The sequence below is a fragment of the Cynocephalus volans genome, chromosome 1 (genome assembly GCF_027409185.1).
Source record: "Cynocephalus volans isolate mCynVol1 chromosome 1, mCynVol1.pri, whole genome shotgun sequence".
Classification (NCBI taxonomy): Eukaryota; Metazoa; Chordata; class Mammalia; order Dermoptera; family Cynocephalidae; genus Cynocephalus; species Cynocephalus volans.
Genome location: NC_084460.1, coordinates 26,798,359 through 26,814,057, shown reverse-complemented (window position 1 = coordinate 26,814,057; position 15,699 = coordinate 26,798,359). Strand labels below are relative to the sequence as shown.

Genomic DNA, 15,699 nt, shown 5'->3' with positions numbered 1-15,699 from the left:
GCCCAGAGTCTCCAGCCTTCCTGCTGCAGCCGGAGGCTAGTCTGAGCCTGGGCCACTGTGCTGCGTGTCAGGGAGCCTGTTTCAGTCCTAGCATTGCCATTTCCTTTCTGAGTCAGTGACGTAGCTTCTCTGAGTCTCAGTGGATTCATCGGAAAACACGGCCCATTGCTCCCTCCTCACTGGGGGGTAGGAGATATGAAGGAAACGGCCGCTGGAATCTGCTCCTCGGGGACTGGTCCTTGTCTGTGTTGGTCCTGGGGCCTCACCCAGTGCTTGGCACGTGGCAGGGTCTTACCAAAGTTTGTGACTGTTCTGTCTTCTAAGCTCGCCTCTCCTGGGGTGGGGGGCCAGTTGTCCTCCCCAGGAAAAGGGCCACAAAGAGAAGATGAGTGCATTGGGGATGAGGTGTCAGAGGGAGGGGGAGCAGGGCCAGCCCCTGCCATCTGGGCTCGGGCAGCTCTCGGAAGATGGGGAGGGGCTGCCAGGTCCTCACCTCCTCAGGCTCAGCTCTCCCTGTGTGGGAGCTCGGGTCTCCCCGACAGGAAGAGATGCCCACGTGTCTGGAGCTCGAGCTCCTCCCGGGCCTGCGTGGCAGCTTTTATACAGAATGGGTGGCGGGTCCATTGTGCCTGGCACATGCCTTCTGAACACTCACTATGCACTGGGCACTGTTCTAACTGCTATGTTTATTAGTCCTTGTAGCTAACCTCTGAGGGAGGAGCTGTTGTGAACCCATTTTACAGAGGAGGCACAGAGAGGTGAGGACAGGCAGCTCTTCACGGGCAAACCCAGGCTGTCTGCGAGCCGCTCTGCAAGGTCTCCTTACAAGAATGATCACGTATCAGCACCCTGCCCACCCCTGGACCCCAGCCCACCCTTGGGGAAATAGAGGAAAGCGTGTTCTAGAGAGAGGGCGGCCTTCCTGCCTGCACAGCCGCAGTGTGGAGCTTTTCTGCCATCTGATCCCTAGCAGCCCGGATGATTAGAGTGAATGTTCTGCCTTGACACATGAGTAAACTGAGGCCCGGAGACACCAGGCATTGCCCACAGCTAACAAATGAGGACTTTAACCCAATGGCTGAGCTCTTTCTACCTGCCCATATTGCATCCTTGGTGGCCAAGGCCGACCCTGCAGATGGGGTGACAGGGATAGGACCAGGGTCAGGTAGGCAGGGGAGGAGCAGGTTCAGATGTCCACAGCCGTGGCTCATTGCTGAGTGGGGGCAGGAGAGAAAAGTGGCCACCTCACTTCCCAGTCCCCATGGTCTCCGAGAACAAGGTTGGGTGCAGGGAGGTCTGGCTGGCCCCTGGTGGGAGCTCCAGCCTCATCTTGGCCAGAGTCTCCCTTTACTCTGCGGTCCAGCTGCGCTGAGCGCCTTTCGCTGCCTTGCTCCCTTCCGCTCCAGGGCCTCTGCACTTCTGTCCCCGCACCTAGAACGCTGCTCCCTTTTCTTCCTCGCCTGGGAACTGCCAACCCAGCCTTTACACATCAGCTCTGTCCTTCTTTGTGGTGCCCTACCTCTTTCAAGGTCAGGTGCCCCACTATCCACCCCTCACACACCGAGGGCCTCTCTGTCACAGCATGTGTCACGGTTGATGATTACATATGAGGAAGTTCTACGTTAGCATCTACCACTGTTCTTGGAGAGGAAGGACTGTGTCTTCCTTGCTCCCCCCTGAATCTTCACCACCTGCACTGTGCCTTGGCACATAGTGGGTCCTCAATAAACATCAGTGGAAGGGATGATAAAGTGAATGCAGGAATGAACACCCTCACCTGGCAACTTGAGTTCAGAATTGTGTGTGCATAAGTGCATGTGTGCGTACGTGTGTGCGTGCGCACGTGTGTGTGTGCACGTATGCGTGTGTGCATGTGTACATGCGTTTGTGTGTGCATGTGTGTGCGCACGTGTGTGCATGTGTGCGTGTGTGTGTGCGTGCGTGCGTGTGTGTGTGCATGTGTGCGTTTGTGTGTGTGCGCCTGCACATAACCCCAGAACTGGGTGTCGGGAACCCCGGGTTCTGATGCAACCCCTGCACTGACTCCAGCTTAAATGTGGTCAACTCAGTCCCTGGCCCAGGCTCATGTCCCCGTCTGTACGTGGGGGGTGTAGAGATGGTCTGTTCAGTGGGTGAGAGTGTGGACTCTGTAGCCAGCCTGCCTGGCTTCAAACCCACCTCCCTCACTTCTTAGCTTAGTCTCACTTTCCCCACAATAAATGGAGATCATAACAGTCCTTACCTTTTAGGGTGTTGGGGTTTACTGAGTCAATGTTCATAAAACATGTGTAACAGTGTTTGGCACAGAGAAGGTCCCGTATATCCATTAACCACAGCAGCACATTAGCCCAGAGGAGAGAAGAAGTAACAGCAGCATCTCCTACTTCCCTGCATGCTGAAGCGGTGCCACCACGTCCCCAGACTAGTCATGTGAGCCTCACAGCAAACCCAGGCATTTCCTCACCATCAGCTCCATTTTATAGGTAGAAAAACTGAGGCTAGGCCTTCCGCCCATTTGCAGTGTTAGAAATCTCACAGATACAAGGTTGAGCTGACAAAAGCAAATTGGAGAAAGATATGGTGGTGTGACATCATTTCTATAGGAAGCAAATATTAGACCTCGGTTAGGGTGGGGTAGACATGGAGCGAGAGGTTATCACGACCGAATTCAGAGTAGTTCTCTCTGGCGCGAGAGGGAGGTGGGGAGAGGACAGAGGCACAATGGTACTGGCATGGGTTTCAGCTGAGCTGTGGAATCAAGGAATTTTATTTGCTTTTTCTCTCTACCTTTTTATACATGTAAAATGTCCCAGTAAAAAATTAAAAGGCTTAAGAAAAGTGCAAGGAAATTGATTAGGAGATGATCAGAGGGTTCAGATGTCAAGTAATTTTTTTCTTTTGTGTCTTCATGTATTTTTATGTCTCCTAATTTTTTGCATGCCGAAAATTAGTAAGAAGCCAAGAAAAACAACCAGCCTGTTGGCAAGAGGTAGAGCTGGGACTGGAACCCGGGTCTGCTGGAGTCTGGAGGGAGTGGTCCAAGCTGTCCTTTGGCTCATCTGTCCTGCTCATCCCTGCCCCAAGGGGGCCTTTTGCAGCATCTGCAGGGCTTTCCTATGGGGGTCCCCTCAGCTGCTCAGAAATTGTCTTCCCTCAGGCCTGCTTGGTGGCCACACTGTGTGCTGTAGACATTGGGCACTGGAGTTGGGTCAGAAATAAGAGTCCACAAGGCTCTGCTGGCCTGAGGCTCTGAGGCGCTGCTCCCTTGTCCAAGGGGAGGTGGCTTTGCTTTCAGCTTCAGGGGTCCTCAGGCATTTCCTCAGCCGAAGACCCCACCACATATTTGCGGGCTTTGCCTTATTTTGTCCTCACATGAGGGACTTGTTATCATGATCCCAGCTTTGCAGATGAGAAAACTGAGGCCCAGGCAGGAGGAAAAGTCTCTTGTGTAAGACAGGAGGAAGCGAAGCTGGTGGTGGCCTCCTGCGCCGTCTGACTCCAACATGAACTCCCCCCCACGCCGTGTATTCCCAGGCTCTCGGCAGCACCTGGTGTGTGCTGAGCTCTCAGTCTACGCCAGGTGTTGCAGTGAGCCCTGCATGTGTGTCAGCTCATGTCATCTCCACGATAACCTGAAAAGTCGCTTCTGTCAGTGTCCCCATTTCACACAGAAGGAAACTGAGGCACAGAGTGGCAGAGTGACTGAGAAACACAGCTGTCAAGCAGTAGAGGCAGCATTCGAATTGAGTGAGTTGGGCCCGAGGACCTACATTCAGCCTCTTTGGGGGTCACCCTCAGGCCCTGAGCCGAGATGGGGGTGTGATTGCGAGGACACCCAGACAGAGGTGCTGGAGGCCCCTGCCAGCATTTAAGGGCTACCACTACTCATTGAGGAGATGCCTGAGATCTCTGGAAGAAGAATCTAGAGAAGCCCTCCTTGACTGAGTGGCTCCCGGCAGAAGGGAAAATCTAGCAGCCATGAGTCTCCCCTCTGGTGGCCAGGGCCCACTGTGTTCCCCAGGCTCCAGCTAAGTGGGCAGGGACCCACCCACAATGGATGTGTCTGGTTATTAGCCAGGAAACTGGCCTAAGTGCTGAGATCATGGGTCCTGGCATCAGGTGGCCTGAGTTTAAATCTGACCACACCCTTCCTGGCTGTGTGACCCTGGGCAAGTCACCTAGCCTGCTGGTGCCTCAGTTTCCTCATCTGTTCATAGACAAGAATTAAATATATTAATCCTCACAAAGCACATAGGACAGTGTGTGGCACATAGTAAGTGCTCAATAAATGCTTGCCAGAAATTCTGCTATTTTTCCTTATCACACACTCACTCCGGGAGGCAGGGAGCATTCTGAGTTCCACTCTACAGAGGAGCCAGTTGATGTAGGTGGCTTCCACAGGGTCCCACAGCTGGTTAGCGGTACCCTCAGGACCTGACCTCCTGACCCCAGCTAAGGCTGCCCCAGGCACCACAGCCACGCTCAGGGTCTGTCCAGACAAGTCAGAGCTGACTCTGAGGTTACGCAAATGATCCCAGGGCAGAGTCTGGCTGGAGGTGCAGCCTGGGAGCAGACCTGGGGCCTGTTTTCTCCCATTTCTGCCCAAGGAGGAGAAGAGGGAGCAGGTCCACGCTCATCCCAGCCAAGCTGAGCTCTAAGGCAGGGGAGGTGAGAGGCAGAACCATGTGTGCTGGCATTGCCAAGCCACCTGAGCAGATAAATCTGTCCTCTGGGGAGGCCTCCAGGGGGTCTGCAGGTGCTGTTACTGCAACCTTCCCCGGGGACAGCTAGCTAGTCATTCCCAGGCTCAGAACATTGGTAACAGCCTCTTCAAGGACGCTTCTTGGAAAAACAGCCCCATTCCTCTAAGAAGCAGATGCTGTTCTTCCTAACCCATCCCCCCATTCCAAACTGCTTAGAGATGTGCCAGCAGTGAGGTTAGGAAATCAGACCTCAAGATATTTTGTTGGGCAACAGAGATTCCTTCTTGTTTGGGTAACTGAAATCCCAAAAAGAAAAGAATTTACAGCCAGCCTGGAGAGGCTGGGACAGCTGGGAGCCCCAGGTCAGTTTGGGAGGGTCTTGGGCTGGGCTCCCCCTGATGCTCCCTTGGCCCATGACCAGCTAGGCATAGCCTCACAATCACTGTTCTGAGAGGCTGAGTTATTCTAAGATTTGGTGTCAGAGACCTGGAGTGAGCTCCAGAGGCTGGGGTGGTGCCAGTTTGGGAGACCCCTGCCCAGCCTCTGACCCACCCCCGCTTGGCTTTGGGTGCAAAAGAGGGAGAGAAGGAGGCCTCAGCTCAGTGGCCTGGCTGGGAGGTGACCGATGTGTCCTGAGTCTTCCAGAGTGGACACCCAGGGAGGGAGAGGCTCAGAGAGCTTGTCAGACAAGAGGGAGAAACAGAGAGAGACAGAGACACCCAGAGAGTTAGCAGCAGTGAGTTATGGCCACCACAAGAGGACACCCAGAGACACACAGGATTGAGAGGCAGAGAGAAGCAGAAGGACATAGACATTGAGAAGGGAGAGACAGCCAAGGAAACAGGCAGAGAGAAAGCTGTCATGGACCTCCGGCCAGCTGTTGCTCTCGTCAGGAGAGAGAGCAGAGGGCCCCACAGTTTCCAGAGTGGCATCTGTCCTGCCTCAGGACCCTTGAGACCCGGGGAAGATGGGCTGCCTCAGGTGGTGGGGGTGGTGGGCTTATGTCTGGCCCTGGTTTTCCTCATTCTCCTGATCTGTAGAATGGGTTGTTCTGTGGGGACACAGGGGGATGGCACTTCCTGGCAAGGAGACCTGAGGTAACTCGGGGAATGACAGTGACAAGAGGGAGCCTTTACTGAGCACCTGCTACGGGCAGATGCTTTACCTGTTCTGGTTCTCTGAACCTCACATCAAACGTCATTAGGAATAGGTCCTTCCCACCTCCCAAAGACAGCATTGTGTGAAGGGCTGGCACTGGGTCCTGGAGCTGGTCCCCTGTGGACCCAGGAGGCCGTGTGACTGAACACTGGGGAAGCCTGCACTGCAGCGGGTCTGTCCCCCACCCCTCCCCTTTCCTGACTGCTGCTTTTCACCCAGATGAGGGGGCGGAGCCGAGCCCAGAGCTGATGTGCAGCCCACCCATGGCCTGGTGCATGGCTGACTCCAGATGTGAGACACCAGGGCAGGGGCTTTCCAGACAGAGAGAGAGGAGGAAGGTGGGGGAGCAGGGAGAAGGATGGAAGGGGAGGGGGCGGGGCGGGAGGAGAGTGAGGAAGAGGGGAGGGGGAGAGGCGAGGCTGGGGTCCCCCTACCCCAAGCACTCTGAGCACAGGCAGGACACCGCCAGCTGAGAGCTGGAGGACACAGTGGGATCCGGGGACCTGGAAATTCCGAGGCAGAAGGGAGCAGCCCATTCTCTCCATGTCTTGCCTCTCCTGCCTCCTTGACCCCTCCCAGAGGCAGCAGAAAGAACCTGCAGTTCGGAGTGGGAATCCAGGAGAGTTCTCACGTCTACGTGACTCTGGGGAGTCACTTTCCCTCTCTGGCCTCAGTTTCCTCTCCTGCTTGTTGGGGGAATACTCGGGGCGAGGGGTTGGGGGAGTTGTGGCCCCGGCTCAGCAGCTATTGGGCACTGGGGGCTCGCAACAGGGAGGGTCTCCCCTGTGTCTGTCCAGTGAACAGAATCCCACTGACAGCTTGATCATCCCTAATGGCTACAGTCATGATGGTGATGATGATGATGCTATCAGACAAGAATATTTGATTTGAAACTCATTTTTTGTCTCTTCTAGGATATTTCAGCACAAGCCGAAAAGAACGCTTTGGATTTCAGAGACTCAGAAATATCTGGAGCAAGAGAGGAACCAGAGTAAGGTCACAGCCACAGCTGCAAAAGCTAGCAAGTGTCCCCAACTCTGGCCAGAGAGAGTCGGAGGCAGAGAGATGATTGTCCAAATGAGCCAGAGGTCACATGTGCCACCTGATGGGACCCAAGAATTTCAGGACCCATGTCTCTATTTTCAGGGAGAGCTTTTAACAGAAATAGCCAACTTTTCCTGAGAGTTTATGCCAGCCTGGCACCGGCCAAGGAGTTCATCTCATTAGATCCTCATGGAGGAAGGTAGTCTCGTCAGCTCATTTTGTAGGAGAGGAAACAGAGGCACAGAGAAGTGAAGCAACGTGCCCCAGGTCACACAGCTAGGAAGGAGCAGAAGTGGGTCTCACATCCCAACAGCTGGGCCCGAGTCGGGGCTCTACCTTCCAGGCTATGCAGCTGCCCAAAGGAGGTGACAGACCCAGGGAAAGTGGGTCTGATCATGTGGCAGGCTCCGCAGGCAGTGTGACCTGGCAGTGACCGGAACACCCAAGGGCATGAAACGGATGCTCAAACCAAAAGGCTCCTTACCCGTGAGATGGTATGGCAGATACCTGCTTGGACCTCACCAGAGACTGAGCAGGATTGGGGACCCCCTGAGAACACCAGCACTGATAGGCGACATTCCCAGCCCCAATCATACCTGCAACCCTTGGACTGACTCAACCAAGACTGAGCTTCCCTGCCCAGTGGTGCAGGGACTCAGAGCTGTGATTATGCCAAATTGATAAAAGCCCAACAAATGACTGTGTTCCTGCCCAGGTGAGCTGCCACAGGTTTTTATGAAGCACGCAGCCAGGCGGCAGGCTGAGGGTGGCGTGTGAGTGATCTCACTAGTCTCCCAGCCATCTCCTGACATACACTTTTTTCTCCATTTTGCGGATGGGGAAACCGAGGCTCCTTCATACATAACTATGTGATAAGTGAGCGCTGAGGCTAGAATGTGGACTCAGGTCAGCTGGACTTCCCAATCAGTGCTCTTCGGCCTCCTGACGCTCTATGGTGGATGTGACCATGCCCAGGAAGGTGAGGCTAGGTGGATGGACGCCTAGAGAGGACCTTCCACCACAGGCTGAGCAGCTGGGCTTCTGACTCTAAAGCCATCAGCTCAAATCCATCTGCTGACTCAGCCAGTGTCTCTCCATCGCCAGGCACCCAGGGCACTCAATAAATGAGAGTGTGTGACTAGGGGTAGGGGTGCCAGCTGGGAGGTGACGACACCCAAGTGACAGATGATGAGGCCCAAGTCAGGGCAGCGGTCAGGGAGAGACGGAGATGGGTGACAGAAGCCAAGGAGACAGGACGGATGGGACATGCTGCATGGGGTGAGGTGGGCCGAGGAGACTGGGTGGTGTAATACGCTCAGCAGAGAGGGGGGCAGGAGGAGCCTGCGTGGAGGGGAGGGAGGAGGAGGTGGGCCTCAGGCAGCTTCGGAGTCGAGACACCCACGCGCCCTCAGAGGGCAGATGTGTGGGTGGCGGAGTCGGGGTCGGGGTGTGGGGCTCAGGATGTCATCAGATGCCAATGGTGCTATTGTGGAGCAGGACAGAGAGGAAGGGCCCGAGATTCCGGAAGGACATCCGTGCACTGATGCATTCATTCACTCTCCAGACACTTACTAAGCACCTACTCTGTGTCAGGCACTGTTCCAGGCCCTGGGAACCCAGTAGTGGACACAGCAGATGTGCACCTGCCCTCTGGGAGCTCACAGAGCAAAAGAAATGCTTCTAAGAGCATCAGGTGGAGATAAGTGTCAAGGAAAACAACAGTAGCAACAGAGCTGGGTGAAGGGACAGAAGGTGACAGAAGCAGGTGGCTATTCTAGACAGGCTGGCAGGGAGAGCCGCCCTCAGGAGTAGGCACAGGAGCAGGGACCAAAAGGTGGTCAGGGTGAGCCACATGGGCCTCTGGGAGAGAGGCATTCCAGGGAGTAAGGAGTTTTGCTTTTATTCCAATGAGATGGGGGCCCTTGGAAGAGGGACAAGGTGTGACTTAGGTTTTAATGGGGATCCCTTTGTTTGCTGAGTGGAGAATGGAGGGTCCAGAGCAGAAGCAGGGAGCTGAGGTGATGGCTGTGATAACCATCCAGGCAGCAGACAGAGGTGGCCAGTCCAGGGCGGGGATAGGGAAAGTCGTGGAGTAGGTGTGTTTTCTAGAGGGGGGCTTGCTGATGGAGGCGGTTCCAGAAGGATGGTGCTGGTCACCAAAAGAAAGTGTGTCAAGAGGTCAAGTAGGATGACAGCTGACCTGTGGCTGTAGGATTTGGGAACTACGGGATGGGAGGTGACCTTAGGGTAAGGAGTAAAGGGAAGTAGAGGCAGATCTGTGGGCTCAAATGGGCTGCAGCAGAGGCTAAAGTCCCCTACCCCCTCCTTCTCCTTCTTTCTTAACATGTGAGTGACCCAGGTGCGACTAAGTGCTGAGGACAAGGAGCCACTGAGGGGGAGAGGCTGTTGGAGACACAGGAGGGGACGGCTGACTTGAGGACGTTGAGGGGCTAGGAGGGGAGGGCACCCTCAGCCTAGGTGGGAAGAGTGGCCTCAGCCCAGGGAGGGAAACCTTCCCTCGAGCCGGAAGAAAGGCCTTGGGGACAGTGGATGCTCGGGCACTTCTGCAGGTGTGGGGCCGGACTGAGGGGCCTCTCTCCTCCGTTTGTCACTGAAGTTGGAGGTCTGTGTTCTGGTGGGAGGACCAGGAGCGGGGAAAGAAGGGGCTCGAGGAGGAAGAGGCGAGGGTGGCCTTGTCCCCTGGACTTGGAGACAGCTACTGAAGAGATTCACAGAGACTGCAGCACAGCATGGCACCCCCATCAGAGTGGGCTCTGGTGTGTGAGGCCAGGAGCTCCCTCAAGGGGGGCAGGGGGGTGGGATTTGCAGGGTGGAGGGTTGTAGGGAAGGTGGGTGGAGGGGCAGGTGGGCAAGGGACTAGGAGAAAATGGTAGTGAGGGTTGGAGGCGGTGGTCGGGGCAGGAATGAAGACAGGAGGTGGGTGCGTGTGTGTGAACATGCGTGTGACTGTGCACGTGAGCGTGTGCGCGAACAGGTTGGCTAAGCGGGTAGTGCAGCCTCTCCACCTTGGGGGCGGGTAATCTCAGGGTGTGCACAAGAGAATCCATTGGAAAACAGAAGGAAAGTCCCAGAACTCATACTATTTCATGTCATCTTTCTAAGGTTCCATGTTCATTTGTGTCATACCATAAACATATTATATTAATGTGGTGCATGTGCATATGTAATAAATAAATATGCATGTGTCAGGGCAGCAGAGATTTTTTAGTGATCGGGCACCTGACTTAAACAACCTGGAAACCGTGGGGTTAAGCAGAGGCTGCTGCGCTAAGAGGCACTGGGGGAATACACTGGCCTCCGAGTCTCAGAGCCTGCCCAGCCTGTCTGCCCCTGAATAAGGTCTAAATCTCCATGATTGGTTCACTCCCCCCTCCTCACAGCCACCATCCAGCGTGTCTCCCGGTCCCATTCTCATCCCTGGGCAGCTCCTGCTTCTGGGTCCTGCCTCATCTAGGACCCCACAGGGCGTTGTCCCTTCTCCCATGCCCACCCCGGGCCAGACCTGCTCCTTCACGTCTGTACCCAGTGCCTCAACCACAGCAGTGCCCTGAGCATTTGCTGAAGAATGAAAGAGTGACCCGAGATCCTACAGCGGTCTTGGGCCCAAATCTCAACTCCTTCCTCTCTGCCACCCCATTTCCAATCCATCAGCAGCACCAGTCAGCTTCCCCTTGAGAATATTCCAGAATCTGACCAACTACACCCCTCCCAGCCTCGTGCTGCTCCAGGCCTCCATCACTTCATGCCTGGCGGCTTCAGTGGCCTCCTCCTGGGCTCCCGGAGTGCACCCTGCTCCCTACAGTCTATTCTGTTAAAACCAAACCAGGCATGTCTATCCTTGCTCAATACTCTGTGATGGCGCCCATGACACTCACAGCAAAAGCCAACATCCTTCCAGTGGTCCCCAAGGCCTGCATGGTCTGCTCTGGCCTCACTGTCCAGGACTCTCCCACACCCCCTTGTCCCTCTCTTTCTTTGCTCCTGCCACACCAGCCACCTCGCTGTCCCCCAGGCACACGCCCGTGCTCCCTCTGGCAGTCATTGCACATGTTGGGGCCTGTGCGGGAACCCTGCCCCCAAATGCCCACATGGCCTGCTCTGTCACCTACTGTCTCCTCCGAGGCAGCCTCTCGAATTATCCGACCTCAGCCCTCACCCCGGCCACTCCTTGCCCTTTTCCCATCTTTTATTTTGCTTCACCATCTGACACGATGCATGTTTTTTCACGCCTCTGTTCCACACTGGTTGGAAGGTGAGGTACTATTCTCCGTACTGCTGTATCCCAGCACCTAGGATGGACCTGGCCTGTGGTCATTGCTCAACGCCTTCCAGTAGGATGCATGAATGAATGGCAGTTAGGTAGCCAGGTGTCCAGTCCTGACGCTGACCTGTTCTGCTGTGTGGCCTCAGGCCCTGCCCCTCTCTTTTTCTGTCCAAATAAGAGCCTGGCCCTCTGTCCCCAGGGAAGGCGTCTGGGGTGGACGCTCCACCAGCCAATCGTGATGGACCCCAAAGGTGCTTTCTGGCCCCTGCGGGCCCCACTCTTACCTTCTGTAGCCACTGCGTGTTGTTCTCCAGCACCTGCTCCAGCTGTCGCACTCGCTGGGCCTGTCCATCCCCAGGGTGCAGCCCAGGGTCCTGGGAGTCCCTCGGGAGGCTTTTAGAGCCCCCTGAGTCCTCAGGCTCTGGCAAGCAGGGCTGAGGCTCGGGCAGCACGAAGGTGTAGCTGCACTGGCCATGCTGGATTTGGTTTATCCAGTGGTGCCCCCCCACTTCCTGTCCCTTCCATTGTGCCACAGTAATGGTGGCCAGCATGAGGAGGATGCCCAGTAGCATAGCTGGCCAGGAGAGCCTCCAGAGGTGTGGTGATGGCAAGGGGTGCCTGGTCAGAGCTCCCAGGGCTATGCCTGCCCACTGCCCTGCCGTAGCCAGGAAGTGTCGCCTTCTGGGCTGACAGTGTCAGTCCTGCCCACACATCAGCTGCAGCTGCAAACTGGTTTGGTTTGCTCTGTCTGGGCAGCTATTAATACCTGCTGCGAATCCCACAGCTGCTGGGCTTCCTCTCACCGCCTCCTGCTCCCCCACCCTCAGACTCTCTGTCATGTCTGTTCTCTCCCCTTCCCTTCCTCCTCCCTCCTGCCCCCAGGCTGCCCTGTCCCTGCAGTGCCTTGCTTCTCCTGCTTCACCTGTGGCACCTCCGATCATGCAGAGGGGCCCTGACCTCTCTGTGAGACGGGAGGAAAGAAACCACACCACGGCGGACCCACATGCACACTCGCTCACACGCAGACACCAGACCCCATCTGAGCTCTTTCTTCCTGTCTCTGTCTCTTGTCTCTCTCCTTCTCTCCACCCACAGCCCTTGCCCCCCAAGTCTGGATCTCAGGTTTCATCTCCTTATGCCTCCCAATTCCCTCCTCTTCCCACCCTCCCACCCCCATCCCTGCCTCCCCGTGGGGACTTGGAAAACAAGAGAAGTGACCCCCTGAGAGCAGAGGGAGGGGAGGGGGCACTGGGGTGAGGCTGGGGAGGAGGCAGCAAATCCAGTCATTTCTAGAGACACAGGAAGTCCTTCCAAGGTAGGGAAGTGGGTGTCCAGGCAGGAGTTGCTTCCTGTCCTCCTTTCTCCTTTGGGGCCTGGGGGACATTATGCCCTGGGGTGGCCCTGGCTCTGTGTCTGTGACCGTAATGAGAGTTGTCGTGTCCTGGGGCTGCCTGGGGATGGTGGGGGGAGGAGAATTGTGGGGAGAAGAGCTTGGGGCGTGGCAGTGTCTTGGTCAGCCCTGCCTGGAGTCTGGGGCAGCTGGTTCTAAATCCCACGCCGCAGGGCAGGCCGTGAGACCCTGGGTGGGCAGCTTCGCCTGCTGGGGCTCCCCTTCCTGAGCTGTAAACCCCATCTCTTGCATGAGGAATGCGTGTGAGTCCTCGGCGTGGGACGGAGGAATTTCTAGTTTACTGGCTTAAATCCTGGCTTCACCACTTACCAGCTGTGTGACTTGGGGTAAGTCTCTTAACCTCTCTGTGCCTCCGTTTCCTCTTGAGTGAGAACAATAGTACCACCCGCTTCATAGGGCAGGAAAATTACGTAAGTGAGAGCTGTCCTGGTGCAGGGTGAGAACTAAATAAATACTTTTATTTTCTATTGTTGTTGCAGCTATTACTGTGCCTCCCCTCCCCCAACCACGAGGGCAGGGATATGGCTCTGGGGACCGTGGTCACTGGGCAGGAGGTGCCCAGGAGTTGGTTGCTCAGCCGGGTGCTCAGGTGCTCAGCGGGGCCGACTTCTCTCTCCCGCTTGTTCTCCCAGTGTGGCCTCCAGGTTGGACTTTGGTATTGTTTCTCTCCCTTGCTTTCCCCCGAATCCTAGTGGAGTTTTGAACTGGGCAGGCTGCTCGGGGCCAGCGGTGAATGAGGCGCTCATCCGGGGGACTGAGAACATCAAAGCAGGCGTGTGGCTTTGGCAGGAACAGGAAAAGCAGATGGTTATCAGCACCCAGCATTTGCCATGTCCCCCACGTGCTCAGAGCTCCACCTGTCCAGCTCTGCCTCCACCGCCTCCACTGTAAATGGGGTCACACCACGTCCCACCTTGCGAGGAGGAAGTGTGTTTGCAGGTCGAGAATTTACCACAGTGCCTGGCACAGATGAGCCCAGAGTGGATAAATGATGGCCGTCATTACAGTTTCAGTGGTGGACCCGCTTGATCATTCCAATGAGGCCAGCACTTATATCCTTCCCATTTTAGAGAGGAGAAAACTGAACCCGGCCCAGACCAGGAGAGTGCTTTGCCCAAAGTCACGTAGGCTGGAAGGGCTTGACCTGGAACAGGGGAGAGCAAGCAGGCTCAGCTCCCAGGCTGCTCCTGGAGCCACTTCCTCCCACTCACCCGCTCCTGGCAGGGGGTGGGGCCCACACCTGTCTCAGCCTCAGTGTCTGCAGCTGTGCACTGGAGACAGCAGTGGCAGCTCCCTGGGGGGTTGTTGTGAGGCACCAAGAAGACACTGGGGAGCTCCCCCCAAGAAGGTGCATTTCATCTTCCTCATCAAGGGAATAAAAGAATGAGTGTGATTTCTGTCCATGCCCTGGCTTCATTAAGTAGACATGGGCCCTGTAATCACGCTAATGGCACTCTGTACAAAGGGGAAGGATTGACCCATCCTCAGGAGGAATGTAGGCAGGATCAGAAGACGAGTTCTGTGACCGGTAGACATGCTGGTGTCCCCCTCCTGCCTGTGCCCTATCCAGGGCTGGAAACCTCGGACAGTCCTGCCAACCTCTGTAAGGAGTGACCTCCATTTTAGCCACTCCTTCTCACCCCAGGGCCTTTGCATATGCTGCTGCTCTATGTGTGTGCAGAGCACTGTTGTCCACCACACTGTCCCCACCTTTCATTAGAGTTCCAGTTACTATGGCTGCCAAATCACCCCAGTGCTTAGTGGCTGAAAACAAAAACAATCATGTCTTATCTCTGAGGGTTTCTGTGGCTCAGGAATTCAGGAGCAGCTCAGCTCGGCAGTTCTGCTCACGTTTGTCATGAGGTTGCAGTGAGACAGTGCCGAGCTGGGGTCATCGCAAAGTCTTCTTCCCTCATCTGTCAGCACCTGGATGTGCCCCCATGGTCTCTTCAGTGGTGTCTCCAGGATGGTGGCTTCAGGCAGCCAGGCTTCTTCCATGGCCACTCAGGGCCCAATGAATGACAGCTATCATCATTACCCCTTGCTATGGTCTGAATGTTGTGTCCCCACTACTCCATTCACATGTTGAAGCTTAAGCAGCAGGTGACGGTATCAGAAGGTGGGGCTTTTGAGGAGTGATTAGGTCGTGAGGACTTCACCTTCGTGAATGGGACTACAGATGGTCCTTGACTTAACAGTGGTTCGATTCATGATTTTTCAACTTCACAATGGTACAAAAGCAATATGCATTCAGTAGAAACCGTATTTTAAATACCCATACGACCATCCTGTTTTCACTTTCAGTGCAGTATTCAATAGCTTACATAAGCTGTTCAATACTTTATCATAAAATAGGCTTTGTGTTAGACAGTGTTGCCCAACTGTAGGCTAATGGAAGTATTCTGAGCAAGGTTAAGGTAGGCTGGGCTAAGCTAGGATGTTGGGTAGGTTAGGTGTTAGAAATGCATCTTGACTTCCAATGTTTTTGACATCCGTTGGGTTTACGTGGATGCAATGCCATTATAAGTTGAGGAGCATCTGTAATTCCCCTATAAAAGAGGCCCCAGAGAGCTGCCCTTTTTTTTTTTGCCATGGGAGGACAGAGCAAGAAAGTCCCACCTATGAAGCAGAGCTTAGGCCCTTACCAGACACCAAATCTGCTGGCACCTTCCTTGATCTTGGACTTCCCAGCCTCCAGAAGCGGGAGCAAAAAGCCACTGTCATTCCCTTAGGCCACGGTGCTTCATCTCCTACCCAGGGGAGAGCAACAGCCTCAGAACTGAACTCTTGTTAATCCATCTTTGATGCCATAGCCAAAGTGATGTTTCTAAGACACAGACCCAGCTTCCAATACTTTGCTTAAGACCTTTCAGTTTCAAACTCCAAACTCTTTACGTGCTTTGTGAATCCCTGCAGGATCTGGCCTCCAGCCATGTCACTCTCCCCGGAACTTTGCAGCTGCTGATGGGGAACTGGTTCTACTCTCACACGTGCTCTCTGCCTTCTGAGCCTCAGTACCTGTGCCCTTGCCATAGCTGCTGCTTGAAAACTCCCTTTGATATGTTGTCACCTGCTTCCTTCTGCCTGCCTTTTGTGTC

The 15,699-nt window shown here is 55.2% G+C and overlaps 1 protein-coding gene across 1 annotated transcript in view; it reads right to left on the bottom strand.

Annotated features, from left to right (window-relative positions):
• LOC134371410 (angiopoietin-4-like) overlaps positions 1-14,599 on the bottom strand; it is a 44,138-nt gene extending 29,539 nt beyond the window's left edge. Inside the window, exons 1-4 of the mRNA XM_063088288.1 lie at positions 14,453-14,599; positions 13,813-13,895; positions 13,209-13,381; positions 11,475-11,764 (exon numbers count right to left, since the gene is read on the bottom strand). Of these exons, the coding sequence (XP_062944358.1) occupies positions 11,475-11,764; positions 13,209-13,381; positions 13,813-13,895; positions 14,453-14,599 (693 nt within the window). The remainder of the gene's footprint in view (positions 1-11,474; positions 11,765-13,208; positions 13,382-13,812; positions 13,896-14,452) is intronic.
• Positions 14,600-15,699: the final 1,100 nt, after the last annotated feature.